Source organism: Oncorhynchus tshawytscha, linkage group LG13 (assembly GCF_018296145.1).
Source record: "Oncorhynchus tshawytscha isolate Ot180627B linkage group LG13, Otsh_v2.0, whole genome shotgun sequence".
NCBI classification, from domain to species: Eukaryota; Metazoa; Chordata; class Actinopteri; order Salmoniformes; family Salmonidae; genus Oncorhynchus; species Oncorhynchus tshawytscha.
Window position 1 is genome coordinate 13,467,384 of NC_056441.1, and position 16,649 is coordinate 13,484,032.

The 16,649-nt window shown below is 42.6% G+C and overlaps 1 protein-coding gene across 2 annotated transcripts in view; it reads left to right on the top strand.

Annotated features, from left to right (window-relative positions):
* Window positions 1–16,537, top strand: part of LOC112264340 (protein NDRG1) — a 30,061-nt gene extending 13,524 nt beyond the window's left edge. The window contains exons 2-16 of one of the 2 annotated variants that reach the window (XM_024440879.2): window positions 2,871–2,946; window positions 3,973–4,008; window positions 8,144–8,249; window positions 8,619–8,739; window positions 9,748–9,810; window positions 10,498–10,558; window positions 10,992–11,078; window positions 11,318–11,362; window positions 11,534–11,637; window positions 12,870–12,932; window positions 13,137–13,188; window positions 13,517–13,564; window positions 15,057–15,092; window positions 15,393–15,444; window positions 16,079–16,537. In XM_024440879.2, the coding sequence (XP_024296647.1) occupies window positions 2,890–2,946; window positions 3,973–4,008; window positions 8,144–8,249; window positions 8,619–8,739; window positions 9,748–9,810; window positions 10,498–10,558; window positions 10,992–11,078; window positions 11,318–11,362; window positions 11,534–11,637; window positions 12,870–12,932; window positions 13,137–13,188; window positions 13,517–13,564; window positions 15,057–15,092; window positions 15,393–15,444; window positions 16,079–16,323 (1,176 nt within the window). In that variant the 5' untranslated portion in view covers window positions 2,871–2,889 and the 3' untranslated portion in view covers window positions 16,324–16,537. Of the gene's footprint in view, window positions 1–2,870; window positions 2,947–3,972; window positions 4,009–7,196; window positions 7,368–8,143; window positions 8,250–8,618; window positions 8,740–9,747; window positions 9,811–10,497; window positions 10,559–10,991; window positions 11,079–11,317; window positions 11,363–11,533; window positions 11,638–12,869; window positions 12,933–13,136; window positions 13,189–13,516; window positions 13,565–15,056; window positions 15,093–15,392; window positions 15,445–16,078 lie in introns of those variants that run through there. The other variant, XM_024440880.2, reaches the window with a different exon arrangement.
* The last annotated feature ends 112 nt before the right edge of the window (window positions 16,538–16,649 follow it).

A 16,649-nucleotide genomic window follows, 5' to 3' on the forward strand; every position in this document is an offset into this window, starting at 1 on the left:
GTATGTTTCCCATGCCACTAAAGCCATTTGAATTGGATTGGGAGAGAGTTCTGTACTCGTGAGGTGCCCCATGTGGATCTCAATGAGACATTACTGATGTCCTGAGAGGTGTTTGATACCGGCAGGTAAAATATTAGTTATGGGGCGTCAGAAGGGAATCTTATCTTGTAAATATAGGTTTGCCTAGTGGCCTCAAACTACTTGCTCAGCACCTAGCCTATTTACAGGTCTGGAAACTGGTTTGGGTTTAATGTTACTTTCCTATGCTAAGTAGGATTAACCTTGTTGCTGTAAAGAAATATTTTCTGTTATCTGAATTTCCAGATTATTTATGGTTACGTAACATCTCTCACATGCTTTCAGTTGAATTGAATGTTGGAATGTCAGTGGGAGCTGGCGGACAGTTTCTCCAACAAAGGATTTGCAGTAGAAGGCGTCCATGTTTTTCCTAAAAACCACAGAAATATATCCCTTTTTTAAATTATTATTATTATTTTTATACTACTCTTCATCTCTACACTATTGTGAGGCCTGGCTGAAGTGCATCCCAAATGACTACCTATGTAGTACACTACTTTTGACCAACACTACATAGGGAATAGGGTGTTATTTGGGACAGAACCCTAGAGTCAGGAGGATGTTTTGTTGAAAAGCTGGCCAGGTGCCCAAAAATGAATCACTTCCTGTAGCCCTTTCATGCAGTCAATGGCCAAAAGTGCCCCTTTTGGCCTCATGAGTGGAATGTTGTTAATATTTTTTATAATTAATAAAGATTATTGCGTATAAAAAATTGACACATACAGTATGTCACAGTTTGGTTATATTTCATTCTTCTCTGATGTATATAAAGTGTAATATTGGGACGCAGACTCAAAATGTAATACATTTCAACATTATATCTGACATGGTACAGGTGTCTCCTTTTTGTGCCCATGACCATGTGTGTCTGTGTGAGGTGCACACTTGTGTTTCAAAGTAAATTTGTTTAAGACTACCAATAATGTTTAGCCCACTGATTTAGCATCACTGCAGTAAAAGGTTAAAGATTACCCAGAAGAGACTCATCTGAAACCTGTAGAGACGCATCTCAAACCTGTAGGTGGATCAGATGCTAAATATACTGTTATAGCTGAGAGCAGGAGAGACAGAGGGGGAGAGAGACACAGCAAGAAACAAAGAGTGAGGCAGGAAGAGGGAGAGATTTACTGAGAGGGTATGAGAGAGGTTTAGTCACAGAGAATGTGTGTGTGATGGGAGCTATGGAAGCTGTGCCTTGTCAGTAGCTTCCTGTGAGCCGGCCAAGCCCAGTTAGCCCACCACACCACAGAGGAAGAGCCTGACTCCTGGCCTATACAAGCCTGTCCTGCCTCGGCCTGCCTGCCTGTCCTGCCTCGGCCTGCCGGACACAAAGCCCCCGCCTGTTTACCATCTGATTTGATTAGCATGCACAGCAGCGCTCCCACTCTCCTACCAAAATGGCATCACGATCCACAACAGCATGATCTGCAGACAGCAGCTTGATTTCGTTTCTCCCTCGCCTCTGTCGAAATAGCAAGCAGCCGGAGCAACTCTCATAAGAGTTCATTTGAGTTCATTTTGGTTTAGAATGCATTGGAAACTGTAGCTGTAGCTATAGGGCCTGGTGTACTGCTATACAGTGAAATGTAGCTATAGGGCCTGGTGTACTGCTATACAGTGAAATGTAGGTATAGGGCCTGGTGTACTGCTATACAGTGAAATGTAGCTATAGGGCCTGGTGTACTGCTATACAGTGAAATGTAGCTATAGGGCCTGGTGTACTGCTATACAGTCAAATGTAGCTATAGGGCCTGGTGTACTGCTATACAGTGAAATGTAGCTATAGGGCCTGGTGTGCTGCTATACAGTGAAATGTAGCTATAGGGCCTGGTGTGCTGCTATACAGTGAAATGTAGCTATAGGGCCTGGTGTGCTGCTATACAGTGAAATGTAGCTATAGGGCCTGGTGTGCTGCTATACAGTGAAATGTAGCTATAGGGCCTGGTGTACTGCTATACAGTGAAATGTAGCTATAGGGCCTGGTGTACTGCTATACAGTGAAATGTAGCTATAGGGCCTGGTGTGCTGCTATACAGTAAAATGTAGCTATAGAAAATGTAGTGCAGTGAAAAGCGACTTTGGCTTTGTAATGCCTTTTTGGTAATAAAGTTGCTATTAACTTGTATTGGTTGCTACAGGCTGTATCTCAAGCGGCTGGGATTGGGTGTCCCAGCGTCGTCCGGTTTTGGCCGGTGTAGGCCGTCATTGTAAATAAGAATTTATTCTAATTGTACAGTCTGTTGTCATGGAAATGAAAAGGCCTTTTCTCACTTTTGGTTGATTGGGGTGTAGTATCTTAATTTGAACACACTTTTTTTTAGCTGAGAATTTTCTCAGCAAACATGTTGTGTATTCAAGGTTTAAAAGAGCTTCTAAAGTTTGTAGGTTCCACTTAAAAATGTCAGACTTGATTTGCCGTAACAAAAAAATGTCTCTTCATTATAATCCACATAATAATTCACATTTCCTGTTGCTGCAGGACTATTTTCCTGCTGTATCAAACTGGCTCAAATTAAGATCCTACATCTGTTCATATAAGATCCACATTGGAACCTGTTTAATGAGATTGTATCAGTGTTTTTCTCAGTGGTAAGTTATTATCCTAATAACATGATACGAAAACACATCTACAGTATCAGAAAGGCACGTGTGTAATACGAAACTTCCTTTCATTGAAAGGTTCCCAACATGAAGGAACGCTCTACCACTGGCTGAACCAGTCCTCATGGGTCTAAATAACACTCTTTCTCCCTCTCCTCTTTCTCTCTCCCACCATCCCTCTCTCCCTCCAGGTTTCCTCAATTGAAAGACATGGATGATATCCAGGTTGCGTCAAAAGCACCCCTGCTTGTTGACAGGGAATTGCCAGTAAGTAGACACGTGATTTGCTTTGCATGTATAGCCTGCAGGTTTACTTGTCTGTGAAAAATGTAAATTTTAGTCATTAGCAGATGCTGTTATCAGAACGACTTACAGTTCGTGCATTCATTTTAAGATAGTTATGTGAGACAAGAACGCATCATATCAAGTAAGTATATATTTCCTCAACAAAGTATTTATCAGCAAAGTCAGTGCTAGTAGGAAAAGACAAGTGCAAATATTAACTTTGTATGCCATGTCAACAACAACCCACTGCCCCCTGGCCTTTCCCCCCACTGAACTGGAATCCCAAAGCCCCTCCCTACCTGACACAGGCTGTGGTTGGCGCTAACACCACAGCGCTTTACACTGTGCAGTACACTACAGTCCAGGATACTACATACAGGATGCAGCCAGTCACAGAGCAGCTGCAGAAGGGGACATCTGCACTCATCTTAGAGGCTCTACCTGTCACTCTATCTATACCATGCCCAGTAGTACCATGTAGCTCACACTTTGTTGTTATATGACAGCTGAACTCCATAGATGAATTATGTCTGTTTAGCATGTCAGGAATTGTCCGAAATATGTACACAGTACAATGAAACCGGTCCTTATGGATACAGAAATTCATTTTTCACTTTCTTTATATTTAAAACATATTTCAGCCCAAAGGACAGTTGTTGTCTCTGTTATCATATCTTAATTGCTTAATTTAAAGGGATACTTTGTGATTTTTGCAGTATAAAGGAAGTTAGAAGTAGTTTTTCAAGTCAATGCTGACTAGCACAATGACTGGAAGTCTATGGTATCTAGTAGCATGCTAGCACTTACCATAGACTTCCAGTCATTGTGCTAACCCTAGTTAGCAATTGCACTAACAGTAGTTAGCAACTTCCTTCAAACTGCACACAGAGACATAAAAATGGTATCCATAAGTTGATCTGACTCGGGAAGTAGATAAAGGGCTTCATTCACCAAATCCTGAAGTATCTCTTTAACTTTATATAACTGTTCTGTTTCTGTCATTTCTAGGGGTTGAGAGAGGCTGTAGCACAACTCGTGATAAAGGTATGTCCCTATGGTCCACACTTATATCCATACAAATCCACACATGATCCACTTGTTTCACTGTAGCGCCTACCCTCAGTTGAATTTCCACGTGGATTAGGTTAGGATATTTCAATATTATTTAGCCCCATCTAGTGGGCAATGATTTATATTTCATCTTGCAGCACTTGGTGCCCCTTAGCCATTTGTGGTGGAAGATTTGTCCACATGTTGGGCTCTTTGATACTAAGAGATGACCACACCCTTTGTGTAATCTGAAGTGGAAAAAGTATGGCCTGCTGTAGTATTCCTGTGTGACTATCTGTTGACTTGACACACAGTTGGAGTCGGAAGTTTACATACACTTAAATTGGTGTCATTAAAACTCATTTTTCAACCACTCCACAAATGTTCTGTTAACAAACTATAGTTTTGGCAAGTCGGTTAGGACATCTACTTTGTGCATGATGCAAGTCATTTTTCCAACAATTGTTTACAGACAGATTATTTCACTTGTATCACAATTCCAGTGGGTCAGAAGTTTACATACACTAAGTTGACTGTGCCTTGAAACAGCTTGGAACATTTCCGAAAATGTTGTGGCCTTAGAAGCTTCTGATAGGCTAATTGACATCATTTGAGTCAATTGGAGGTGTACCTGTGGATGTATTTCAAGGCCTACCGTCAAACTCAGTGCCTCTTTGCTTGACATCATGGGAACATCAAAAGAAATCAGCCAAGACCTCAGAAAAAAAATTGTAGACCTCCACAAGTCTGGTTTATCCTGGGGAGCAATTTCCAAACACCTGAAAGTACCATGTTCATCTGTACAAAACAATAGTACGCAAGTATAAACACATTGGGACCACGTAGCCGTCATACCGCTCAGGAAGGAGACTGTCTCCTAGAGATGAACGTACTTTGGTGTGAAAAGTGCAAATCAATCCCAGAACAACAGCAAAGGACCTTGTGAAGATGCTGGAGGAAACAGATACAAAAGTATCTTTATCCACAGTAAAACGAGCCCTATATCGACATAACCTGAAAGGCCGCTCAGCAAGGAAGAAGCCATCATGAGGTAGGAAAATGATGTGGATATATTGAAGCAACATCTCAAGACATCAGTCAGGACGTTAAAGCTTGGTTGCAAATGGGTCTTCCAAATGGACAATGACCCCAAGCATACTTCCAAAATTGTGGCAAAATGGCTTAAGGACAACAAAGTCAAGGTATTGGAGTGGCCATCACAAAGACCTGACCTCAAACCTATAGAATATGTATGGGCAGAACTGAAAAAGCATGTGCGAGCAAGGAGGCCTACAAACCTGACTCCGTTACACCAGCTATTTCAGGAGGAATGGGCCAAAATTCCCCCAACTTATTGTTGGAAGCTTGTGTATGGCTAGCCGAAATGTTTGACCCAAGTTAAGCAATTTAAAGTCAATGCTACCAAATACTAATTGAGTGTATGTAAACTTCTGACCCACTGGGAATGTGATGAAAAAAATAAAAGCTGAAGTGAATCATTATCTCTACTATTATTCTGACATTTCACATTCTTAAAATAAATTGGTGATCCTAACTGACCTAAGACAGGGAATTGTTACTAGGATTAGGAATTGTGAAAAACTCTGTTTTTATGTATTTGGCTAAGGTGTATGTGAACTTCCAACTTCAACTGTACAGCATACATACTGTACCAACTACGTACATTCAGGACCTCGGATAGCACCACATAGAAACCACTACCTAACAATCATGCTTAACTTGTTGAAGTGCCTTTAAAAATGTTTGACTCTCAACCTGGGAGTCAAACAGCTTTTCCTTCTAGAGTGTTATCTATGAGGCCAGTAGAGGTATGCCCCCTGCAGCCAACCATCTCGTGCTAACCGACCCTCACGACGGCTAGGATTAGTCAACTCAGGTTTCCAGGGCAACGTTCAAAATCACTTTGTGTCTTGGAGCCCTAGTGACGTAGGTGGAGGGACACTTCCTCCATCTGTCCCATTCCGAGGCTGCCTTCAGACACACTAGGTCCACACGTATCCCTCCTCCTTCCTCCTCTCCCTCGGCCTCGTCTGGGATTAGCTCAGCATGTGTCTGCATCAAACGGCCACTAATTTAGCCCTGGCTACCTAGGTGGCACTGCCGTCAGTTGTTTACCTCCAGTCATGTAAACAGGTTATGTGAATGTTCTTACTGGAGGGAAGACTTGGTTGAACTGGATTCAGTTATGTAATTGACTCTTATTACATTCGAAATGACACCCTATTCCTGATGTGGTGTATTACTTTGGACCAGGGCCCTAGAAATCTGGTCAAAAGCTGTGCGATAGGGGTGCCATTAGGGTCTTGACTTTGCCCCTGACCTTCTATTCTACACCCAACCTCCCTCCTAAGGGTCTCAAACTGGAGTTGTTTTGGTCAGTGTATGGTGTTTATGACAAAGTCATTTATCCAGAGTGACTTTCAGGAGCAATTAGGGTTAAGTGCCTTGCTTGATGGCACAGATCTTTCACCTAGTTGGCTCAGGGATTCAAACCAGAGACCTTTCGGTTACTGGCCCCACCATTCTTAACCACTAGGCTACCGGCCACCTATGAAGTTGAACCTTCACACAATGCCTGAAACAAAATCCCCGCTAGGGGCCAATAGTCTCTTATCTTATCGAGTAGTTTAAAGATGGTTCTCCCTCATTGATAATGGTGGATTGTTATCCCAGATTATTGTGAAATAGACCAATGAGACAAGATATGTATCTCATAATGATCCCGAGTTTGTCATTTTCAATCTATTGAAACATTACCACAGACAGACTTAACATACTATGAGTTTATACACTATAAAGACGTCAGACATGCTTATGAAAAGTAATAATTAATTATATTGCTAGTGTTTCCAGTGCTATTTTGTAACTTTCTTGACTGCCTGATGTGTTGACAAATTAGGATATTTTGACAAAAGGGGTTAAAGGTTAATCATTGCTCTTGTATATTCCCATTGATCTGATGGCTTGCTTACTCTTCACTTTGCACTACTCTTCATTAAATATCCCATGCTGCCCCACTGTCTGACATTGTGCTGATCCAATTTAAGGATCTCTTCAGCTAGAATTAGCTTGTTTTGACCACCGTGCAAAGCACCATGGGAGGCCAGGTCTTATGCAGAGTAGTAAGTACCAGGGGTATAAAACACAACCCTCAGGGAAGTGCCCTCATAAGCACCTTTACAGAAGCTTACCACCAATTCAATCTATAGCTCAGAACACTACATCCGTTCACAGTTCACTACTCCCTACGGGTGACCAAAAAGGCACTAGGAAACATGGTTCTTGAGGGGGATTCGGACATGGAGTGTGTTATGGCTGAGATTGAAACCTCTGTGAGTACTAGTGGGTCTCTCTGTCTATAGTTGATAGTGTGCTTTGATGGATAGTCTTGGGCTTGTTTACCTTCTGTAGCTTTTCGTCTGTTTATACCTTTGTGGGATTGAAATGAAGAGAACATCTCAGACTGTGAGAAATATTGTGGATTAATGGTCCCTTTGAAGTAATATGCATCAGTCAGAAATCATGATGTGGGATTGAATATTGTTGATTATTTGAAGCATCACTGCCAGACGCTCTGGCTGACGACTCCTCAAGAAACGGAACATACTAAAAGAACTAGATGCAGAAAGGCTAACTTCTTTTGCATGAGCCAATGGTCTAATTTACAGAAGGTTGGATACATGTGTTTTGTTTTGAATGGCTCTTACGGATGAAGCATTTACATTTAGGTCATTTAGCATTTTCTCTTATTCAGAAGGACTTAAAGTCAGTGGATGTATTCTGATTACAATGTGTTGAGTATTGGAGAAAAAACACATGCAGATCAAAGTAAAACATGAAATAAAGTTCTGTCCACTGCCATCTTCAGGGCTCACCACATGAGCTATAGGCTGTATTGGTGCGTTTGAACAGTGTTCTGGAATACCATTCTCTGCTAAGCATGGATACCTTGGTGCAGTTCAACTCTGTTTCGCTTAGGGTTTACCTTGTCCAGGTCGGGTAGAGTTCTTCAATAATGTTTATTTTTGCTATGGATAACATTTTCTCAGAAAGTTGACTGAGTTCTGTGGTACCCCTATTTGCTAACCATGGTTTATTCCATCTTTAGGAGCACAATGTAGAGACTCCCCATGGAAGGATCCACTGCACCATGAAGGGGGTGCCCAAAGGAGACCGCCCCGTCATCCTTACCTTCCATGACATTGGACTGAACCGTAAGCCCCATACACTTAATTCATCCCATAATATTTAATGAATTTAATGTCACCCCCCAATGTGAGTCTAAAGCTCCCATGCACTTTGGTTGTACTGCCTTCAGAGTGAATGAGAACATCTGTTGATTGTAACGGCTGGTTAACGACAGTTCATTTACTTAGCTTGAGTCAATTGTTGTAGAAGAGAATTGGTTCTCTTTATTGGCTAAATAATGGCAAATGGAATAGATTTATCTATTTATTAGCATTATCTAACGTTGAGAAGAAACACTCAATGGTCACCATGTCACAGTGTTCGACATCTGACATCTACAAATTATGCGAGACCTCATCACTAACGTCTTGTACCTGCCCTCCATGTTGTTTCAGACAAGACGTGCTTTGACTCCATGTTCCAGCATGAGGACATGCAGGAGATCATGCAGCACTTTGCTGTGTGCCATGTCGATGCCCCTGGACAGCACAAGGGGGCCAGCACCTTCTCTACCGGGTGAGTCCAGTTGCCTAGCATCATCCCACAGATTATTTTGTTGATTGGATAGTACTGAGGGGAATATAGAGGAGAGAATGGACCGGAATCGAACCCACCGTTAAACCACCTATAGTCCACGCCACACCTCGCCTTAGCACCAAATGTAGGTCAGCCTGCCTGTCTGTTTGCCAGCGTGTCCGTCTGTCTGTCACCCTTTGACCTCTGATCTAGAGAATCTAGATCAGGGAAGGGCAACTGGCGGCCCGGTGCTTCCTTTTGAATATCCCCAGATCAATTATTATTATTATTATTTTATTTTTTTTACTCAGTCGGGGTCTCAATTTACGGTTGTGAGTTAGAATAGTAGAGTACACAAGGTGCGATTTCAAAATTTGGTTGTACGTTTTTAAGATTACTAAGTTAGTTTTGCGGCCAGCTATCTAAACTTGTTAATATGGTCGAATTTACAGCCGTGGGGCCCCATTCAATTTTCTGATACAGTCTCAGTCAGATATATTAACTGCAAACATTTCTCTCATTTTTAGAATTGCATGAAATCAGTTGCAAAATCTTCTCTCCGCCCCATGCTAAAATGTGTAGAATTGCAGCAAACTTGCTTTAAAACAGCAACATTCTCTCTACACACCATGGAAAAATGTGAATTGCACAACATTAACTCTAAAATGTAAAAAAAAATGATGCAGACCTGCGGGCAACTACAGCCCCGCACGATGAGTTCAGATTATTTGTGGCCCCCATCAAAGTTCTTTACTGTTGATCTAGATTACTTTTGTGACACATTTACACTCTCTTGATAAATCATTAGCTTGGTTTACACTGCTTGTTTTTACCTGAATGCTTTGACACTTCACTTGAATAGGAGAGATATTCAAAGTGAAAAACAGATAGCAGAATCCAGTGTAAGGCCATGGATGGAATAAAGAGATGGAGGGCTGTGATAAAATGCATTGTAAAGTGTTGACAATTGAAGTACTATAACCCTGACGGTTGTTGTTTTCTCTCCAGGTACGAGTACCCCTCCATGGATCTGCTGTCTGAGTCTCTCCCCCTGGTCCTCAAGCATTTTGGGTAAGTCCAAAGAAGGACTTTATACGATTTTGACATTGATCAGATCATTTCATGATGTAATGTATTTCTCCTCTGTAACGCTTGTTGAAATGGGTAGACCGAGGCGCAGAGTGATTTGGGTTCATCATCATTTATTTAAATGTGAACCAGCAACAAAAACAATAAAGAGAAACAAACAAATGTACAGCCTTGTAGGGCTCAAAAGCAACAATACAAAAACAAGATCCCACAAACAACAGGTGGGAAAAGGCTGCCTAAATATGATCCCCAATCAGAGACAACGATAGACCGCTGCCTCTAATTGGGAACCATACCAGGCCAACATAGAAATACAAAAACTAAACTACACATAGAAGTAATAAACTAAAACACCCCCCAGTCACACCCTGACCTACTCCACCATAGAAAATAAAGGATTTCTATGGTCAGTACGTGACATCCTCATACATTTGAACCCAGTCCATAGGGTTTACACTGCTGACCGTTCAGGATTCATATTCATAAAGCGTCTCAGATTAGAACTGCTGTTTTTCCCTGTAGATCATGATGAATAAGACTGATCCTAGATCTGCACTCCTACTCTGGGATTCTTTGCTGAATACAGACCATGGTGTATTAGACCTGCATCCATTTTGGATCAAAAAAGAGATTCTGATGATATTCTCTCTGTTTCTTTGTTAACCACAGTCTGAAGAGCGTCATTGGAATGGCCGTCGGAGCTGGAGCCTACATCCTTGCAAGATTCGCTGTGAGTTTGATGTCCTCCTCCCTCCTTCCTCATTTCCCCCTTCAGTTATGCTTAAGTTTGCTTCATTATGAAGAGTTTTAATCAAACCGGGATTAGAACTGAAACCAATGTTTCCAGTGATGCTGTGCTGATTTTGGCAGTTCACTCCTGCTTATTGCTTTAGCCTGCTGCTGTGGAATGTTCTAGACTGGCTCCGCACCAAAACACCCGACTCTGTGGGGACAGTCTCACTGTGCTGATACCCAGCAATGGAGGAACACAAAGGATGTTTTCACTCCTAACTGACCCACATCTGACCTCTCTTTGTTATGAAACATTGAGGTTTCAATGAGTATAATGAATAAAATCGACCCCTTTGAAGTTTCAACGAGTACTTTAAAAAATATTTTCACCATTAAGAAGTCAGTGACTGAATGTTTGTTTCTGTTTTTAGCTGGACTACCCCACGTTGGTGGAAGGCCTGGTTCTGATTAATATCAACCCCTGTGCTGAGGGGTGGATGGACTGGGCTACAAACAAGGTACTATACATCTCCTGAAGTCCACACAACCACAGATCCACAACAATCAATCCACTTAGATTTATAAAGCCCTTTTTACATTGTCAACAGTTGTCACAAAATCACAAAAGTCCCACCCGCCCAATCAGCTAGGGACATTCTCTACCCATTTCAACAAAGCATCACATAACTATGTATGTGTATACAGCATATGATTGAACGTTGCTGTGATATAAATCTGCTTTTGAATCTCTTTTCAGGTCACTCCTTTGCCTGACATGCTCATCGGCCATCTCTTCGGAAAGGTAAGCAGTGAGCCCCCAGATAGAGACGGTGATTGAAACTGCAAATCACGTCAACATAATCCCACTGAATCTATTCTAATTGTCGGCTACATAGATATAAACTGGCTTAGAATGTTCAGTACTGTGTCACTAGATCAGAGTCTGAGGAGGTGTTTATTATTGTCTCTGTAGGAGGAAATCTCCAACAACCATGACCTTATCGCCACCTACCGCCATCACATCATGAATGACATGAACCAGTACAACCTTCAACATTTTGTTAAAGCTTACAACAGGTAAATCAATTACAAAACATGTATTTTTACTGCTCTAATTATTTTGTAAACCAGTTTATAATAACAATAAAGCACCTCTGGGGTTTGTGGTATATTGCCAATAGACGGGAAGTGGAACACAGTGTCATACACTTTGAACCAGAGCATCCCAAACATGCTCAATGGGTGACTTGTCTGGTGAGTATGCAGGCCATGGAAGAACTGGAACATTTTCAGCTCCAAGAATTATGTACAAATTCTTGCGACATAGGGCTGTGCATTATCATGCTGAAACATGAGGATATGGCGGCCAATGAATGGCATGACAACGGGCCTCAGGATCTCGTCACGGTGACTGTGTGCATTGAAATGGCCATCAATAAAATGCAATTGTGTTTGTTGTTCGTAGCTTATGCCTGCCCATACAATAACCCCACCACCACCATGGGGCACTCTGTTCACAACGTTGACATCATCAAACCACTCGCCCACACGACGCCATACACCCTGTCTGCCATCTGCCCAGTATAGTTGAAACTGGGATTTATCCGTGAAGAGCGCACTTCTCCAGCGTACCAGTGGCCATCAAAGGTGAGCATTTGCCCTCTGAAGTCGGTTATGACGCCGAACTGCAGTCAGGTCAAGACCCTGGTGAGGACAACGAGCAAGCATATGCGCTTCCTTGAAGGTTTCTGACAGCTTGTGCAGAAATTCTTCAGTTGTGCAAAGTTTGATCAGCTGTATGGGTGGCTGATTTCAGACGATCCTGCAGGTGAAGAAGCCCGGATGTGGAGGTCCTGGGCTAGTGTGGTTACACGTGGTCTGCATTTGTGAGGAAGGTTGGACGTACTGCCAAATTCTCTAAAACGATGTTGGAAGCGGCTTATGGTAGAGAAATTAACATTAAATTCTCTGGCAACAGCTCTGGTGGACATTCCTGCAGTCAGCATGCCAATTACACACTCCCTCAACTTGAGACATCTGTGGCATTGTGTTGTGTGACAGCTCATTAAACATGGGATCAACACTTTTACATGTTGCGTTTTATATTTTTGTTCAGTATATATTTTATATACATACTCAAGTCTTCAAAGTCTTCCAGAGTACATTGAACACTGCCTATGAACATATATATTATCTATGTATTTCTAATATATTCAATGTCTCATGTGTTTAATAGTATATTTATTATATTTGTAATATATGTATGTTAATTGGGTGCCTCACTGATATTTCACCTTTTCCCATCCCAGCCGGCGGGATCTGGAGATTGAGAGGCCCATTCCTGGTGGAAAAGTCACCGTCAGAACCCTGACGTGAGTTCCAAACCTTCTGACTTTCACCATACCTCAATTACCTCATATGGCATATTGCTAGAGCCCTGAGTTTTCCCTGACCTGGAAACTCTGGGCCCTAGTTATAGCCTGGTCAATAGGTCACATAGTCGAGGAAACTCTTGGCCCTGTAATCCTCTAACCCAACAGGTTCAAATTTGTTCCAATTCCTGTTATTGCTCTCAGGTGTCCTTCTCTGTTGGTGGTAGGAGACAGCTCTCCGGCCGTTGACGCTGTGGTAAGTACACACTCTGTAATCCTAAATGTCATAAACAAATCATTAACGATAATGCCTCTGGTCCTCATTCCCGTTCCCTAGGAACATGTGTTGATGCGTTGAACATTCACCTAAGTTAACAGGAGATTTTTAAAGATTAACAATGGAAGGTTAAAAATGTAGTTTCTGATTCAAACATGGGACAAAATAGGGAAAGAAGTCAACCACAACTAAAGCAATGAAATATTACTCCCCCAATTCCTTTAATTTGACTACCTATTTAGTTCTCTACTATGGTAAATTAATTATATTTAGTCGCTAAATTAGACTCTGTACTTTGCGTCCACAGGTGGAGTGCAATACTAAGCTGGACCCGACAAAGACCACATTGCTGAAGGTGAGTGGCCTCCAACAATCTCCCTCCTGCTGCTCATAACAGATCTGATCATGGAAAGGCGATCACTGATAAGCTTCCAGTAGCTCAGTAATGACCTGGTGACTGATTTGCTAGCCTTGCCACTGGCTGAGGCTACTGCTGCTGTACCCAGCCTCCAGGGTCCTGTTCATTAGGCATGTAATATAAAACGTTTCGCAACGGAAAACAAAAATGTGCATTATTTATTGCACGACGTCCAGCTAGAGGCCTCCCTGTTTGAGTTTGTTTACCCCTGTTTGGTTCCTGATGAACATGACCCATATCACAATTCTTCCTGTTTGACCTACTTAGGCTTACCTATGAAATGCATGCCCCCGGCTGTGACCAAATGGGCACGTTTTACCAACGTTAACTGTGTTAGCTGTTCAGAGGCTAAGGGAAATGGTCACTTGTTGTTAATGGACACGTGATGTTAATGGACACGTGATGTTAATGTTAATGGACATGTGATGTTAATGGACACGTGATGTTAATGGACACGTGATGTTAATGGACACGTGATGTTAATGGACACGTGATGTTAATGGACACGTGATGTTAATGGACACGTGATGTTAATGGACACGTGATGTTAATGGACACGTGATGTTAATGGACACGTGATGTTAATGGACACGTGATGTTAATGGACACGTGATGTTAATGTTAATGGACACGTGATGTTAATGGACACGTGATGTTAATGGACACGTGATGTTAATGGACACGTGATGTTAATGGACACGTGATGTTAATGGACACGTGATGTTAATTGACACGTGATGTTAATGTTGATGTTAATTGACACGTGATGTTAATGTTAATTGACACGTGATGTTAATGTTAATGGACACGTGATGTTAATGACACGTGATGTTAATTGACACGTGATGTGATGTTAATTGACACGTGATGTTAATTGTTAATTGACACGTGATGATGTTGACACGTGATGTTAATGGACACGTGATGTTAATGTTAATGGACACGTGATGTTAATGTTAATGGACACGTGATGTTAATGTTAATGGACACGTGATGTTAATGGACACGTGATGTTAATGGACACGTGATGTTAATGTTAATGGACACGTGATGATGTTAATGGACACGTGATGTTAATGGACACGTGATGTTAATGGACACGTGATGTTAATGGACACGTGATGTTAATGGACACGTGATGTTAATGGACACGTGATGTTAATGGACACGTGATGTTAATGGACACGTGATGTTAATGGACACGTGATGTTAATGGACACGTGATGTTAATGGAACTTGTTGTTTGCTGAGACAGTGTTAAATATTAAATGGGAAGTTGTTTTGTGTAATGAAGAGTCATGGCGGGTGACTAATGTCGTCCCGCTGATGACGTGCTACCTTAACTCTGCTCTCTTGAATGGCGCACCCCATGAGGTGTTAACTGACTCCTAACTCATAGCCTGTTTCTTTTCTCCCCTCCTCCATCCAGATGGCTGATTGTGGAGGCCTGCCCATGGTTGACCAGGTGTGTTTCTAGCTTGTTAACACGTTCACGGAGGCCGGGCGGATTGGGGTGGCCAAGGGATAACAGTTAGGGGGCTAATACAGGGCAGCTTCACTTAAGAGCATTAGTGACAGTAGCAATGAGGCACGGACGTCAGGCTGGAGAGTTTATACCCAGCTCAGCACCTTCTGCTACAACAGCTGTCATCTCTTTATCACAGCGTCTGTAGGATATGGCCACGAACCTGTCAGTTGATATGTCATTATGTGGATAATAACAGGGGAAAAAAGGGCCTAACTTTCTCATTTGCTCTCTCAACAGCCCGCAAAGCTGACAGAGGCCTTCAAGTACTTCATTCAGGGAATGGGCTACAGTAAGTACACACTCTCTCTGTGTAACCAACACTGACCAGTAATTATATTAACATTCGGTATGTAGAAATATAAAAGCCTGTTTCCCTATTAGTGTTGCTGCCAACTAATAACACGGGTCTTCACGACAACCTGTAAGAATGACATTGTCTAGAACTAGGAGATGAGATTAGTAATTTCACCTTCAGATTAGACATTTAGACAACAGGAAGTCTGTTACCTGTTCTGTAATGATTAAATATAATATATTACATAATGCCCTCAATAGGAATCCAGCTGACCATGGACACAGGAGTGTGAATGGATCATTAACCCTGTCTCTCCTCCTCCTCCTGTCCCCCCTGCCTCCTCCACCTCCTCCTATGGCCCCTTTTCCTCCTCCTATTTACCCCTGCCTCCTCCACCTCCTCCTATGGCCCCCTTTCCTCCTCCTATTTACCCCTGCCTCCTCCACCTTTTCCTATGGCCCCTTTTCCTCCTCCTATTCACCCCTGCCTCCTCCACCTCCTCCTATGGCTCCTTTTCCTCCTCCTATTTACCCCTGCCTCCTCCACCTCCTCCTATGGCTCCTTTTCCTCCTCCTGTTCCCCCTGCCTCCTTTTCCTCCTCCTTCTCTCCTCTTCCTCCTTCCCTCAGTGCCTGCTGCCAGCATGACTAGACTGGTCCGCTCTCGCACGGCGTCCGGATCCAGCATTCACTCCATGGAAGGCAACAGGAGCCGGTCTCACACCAACGAGGGAAACCGAAGCCGGTCTCACACCAACGAGGGAAACCGAAGCCGGTCTCACACCAACGAGAAGCGTGGCCGATCCCACACAGACAGTATGGAAGGCACAGCAAACAGCAGCACCGCTCTCAAGTCCACCGAAGTGTCCTGCTAGACGACCCTTACCCTCGACCTTTAACCTCCAGCCCTCTGGTTCCTGCTGCACTGCCACTAACCACTCTCTCTCTCTCTCACACACACACACACACACACACACACACACACACACACGATTCCATTCCATTCAATGCAAAGAGTTGTTTTTGTAAAGATATGCAAGTATATACTACGGCATAATAAAGGAAATTCTGTAGAGGGAAAAAAAAAAACCTGAAATTAACTGATCCCTTCCCAATTGCAGAGTCCAGTGGAATATCTAGGTGTTAGGGACAACGCAGCTGAGCTACACCGCAACAGAGAATGTGGGAGAAAGCTGTTGCT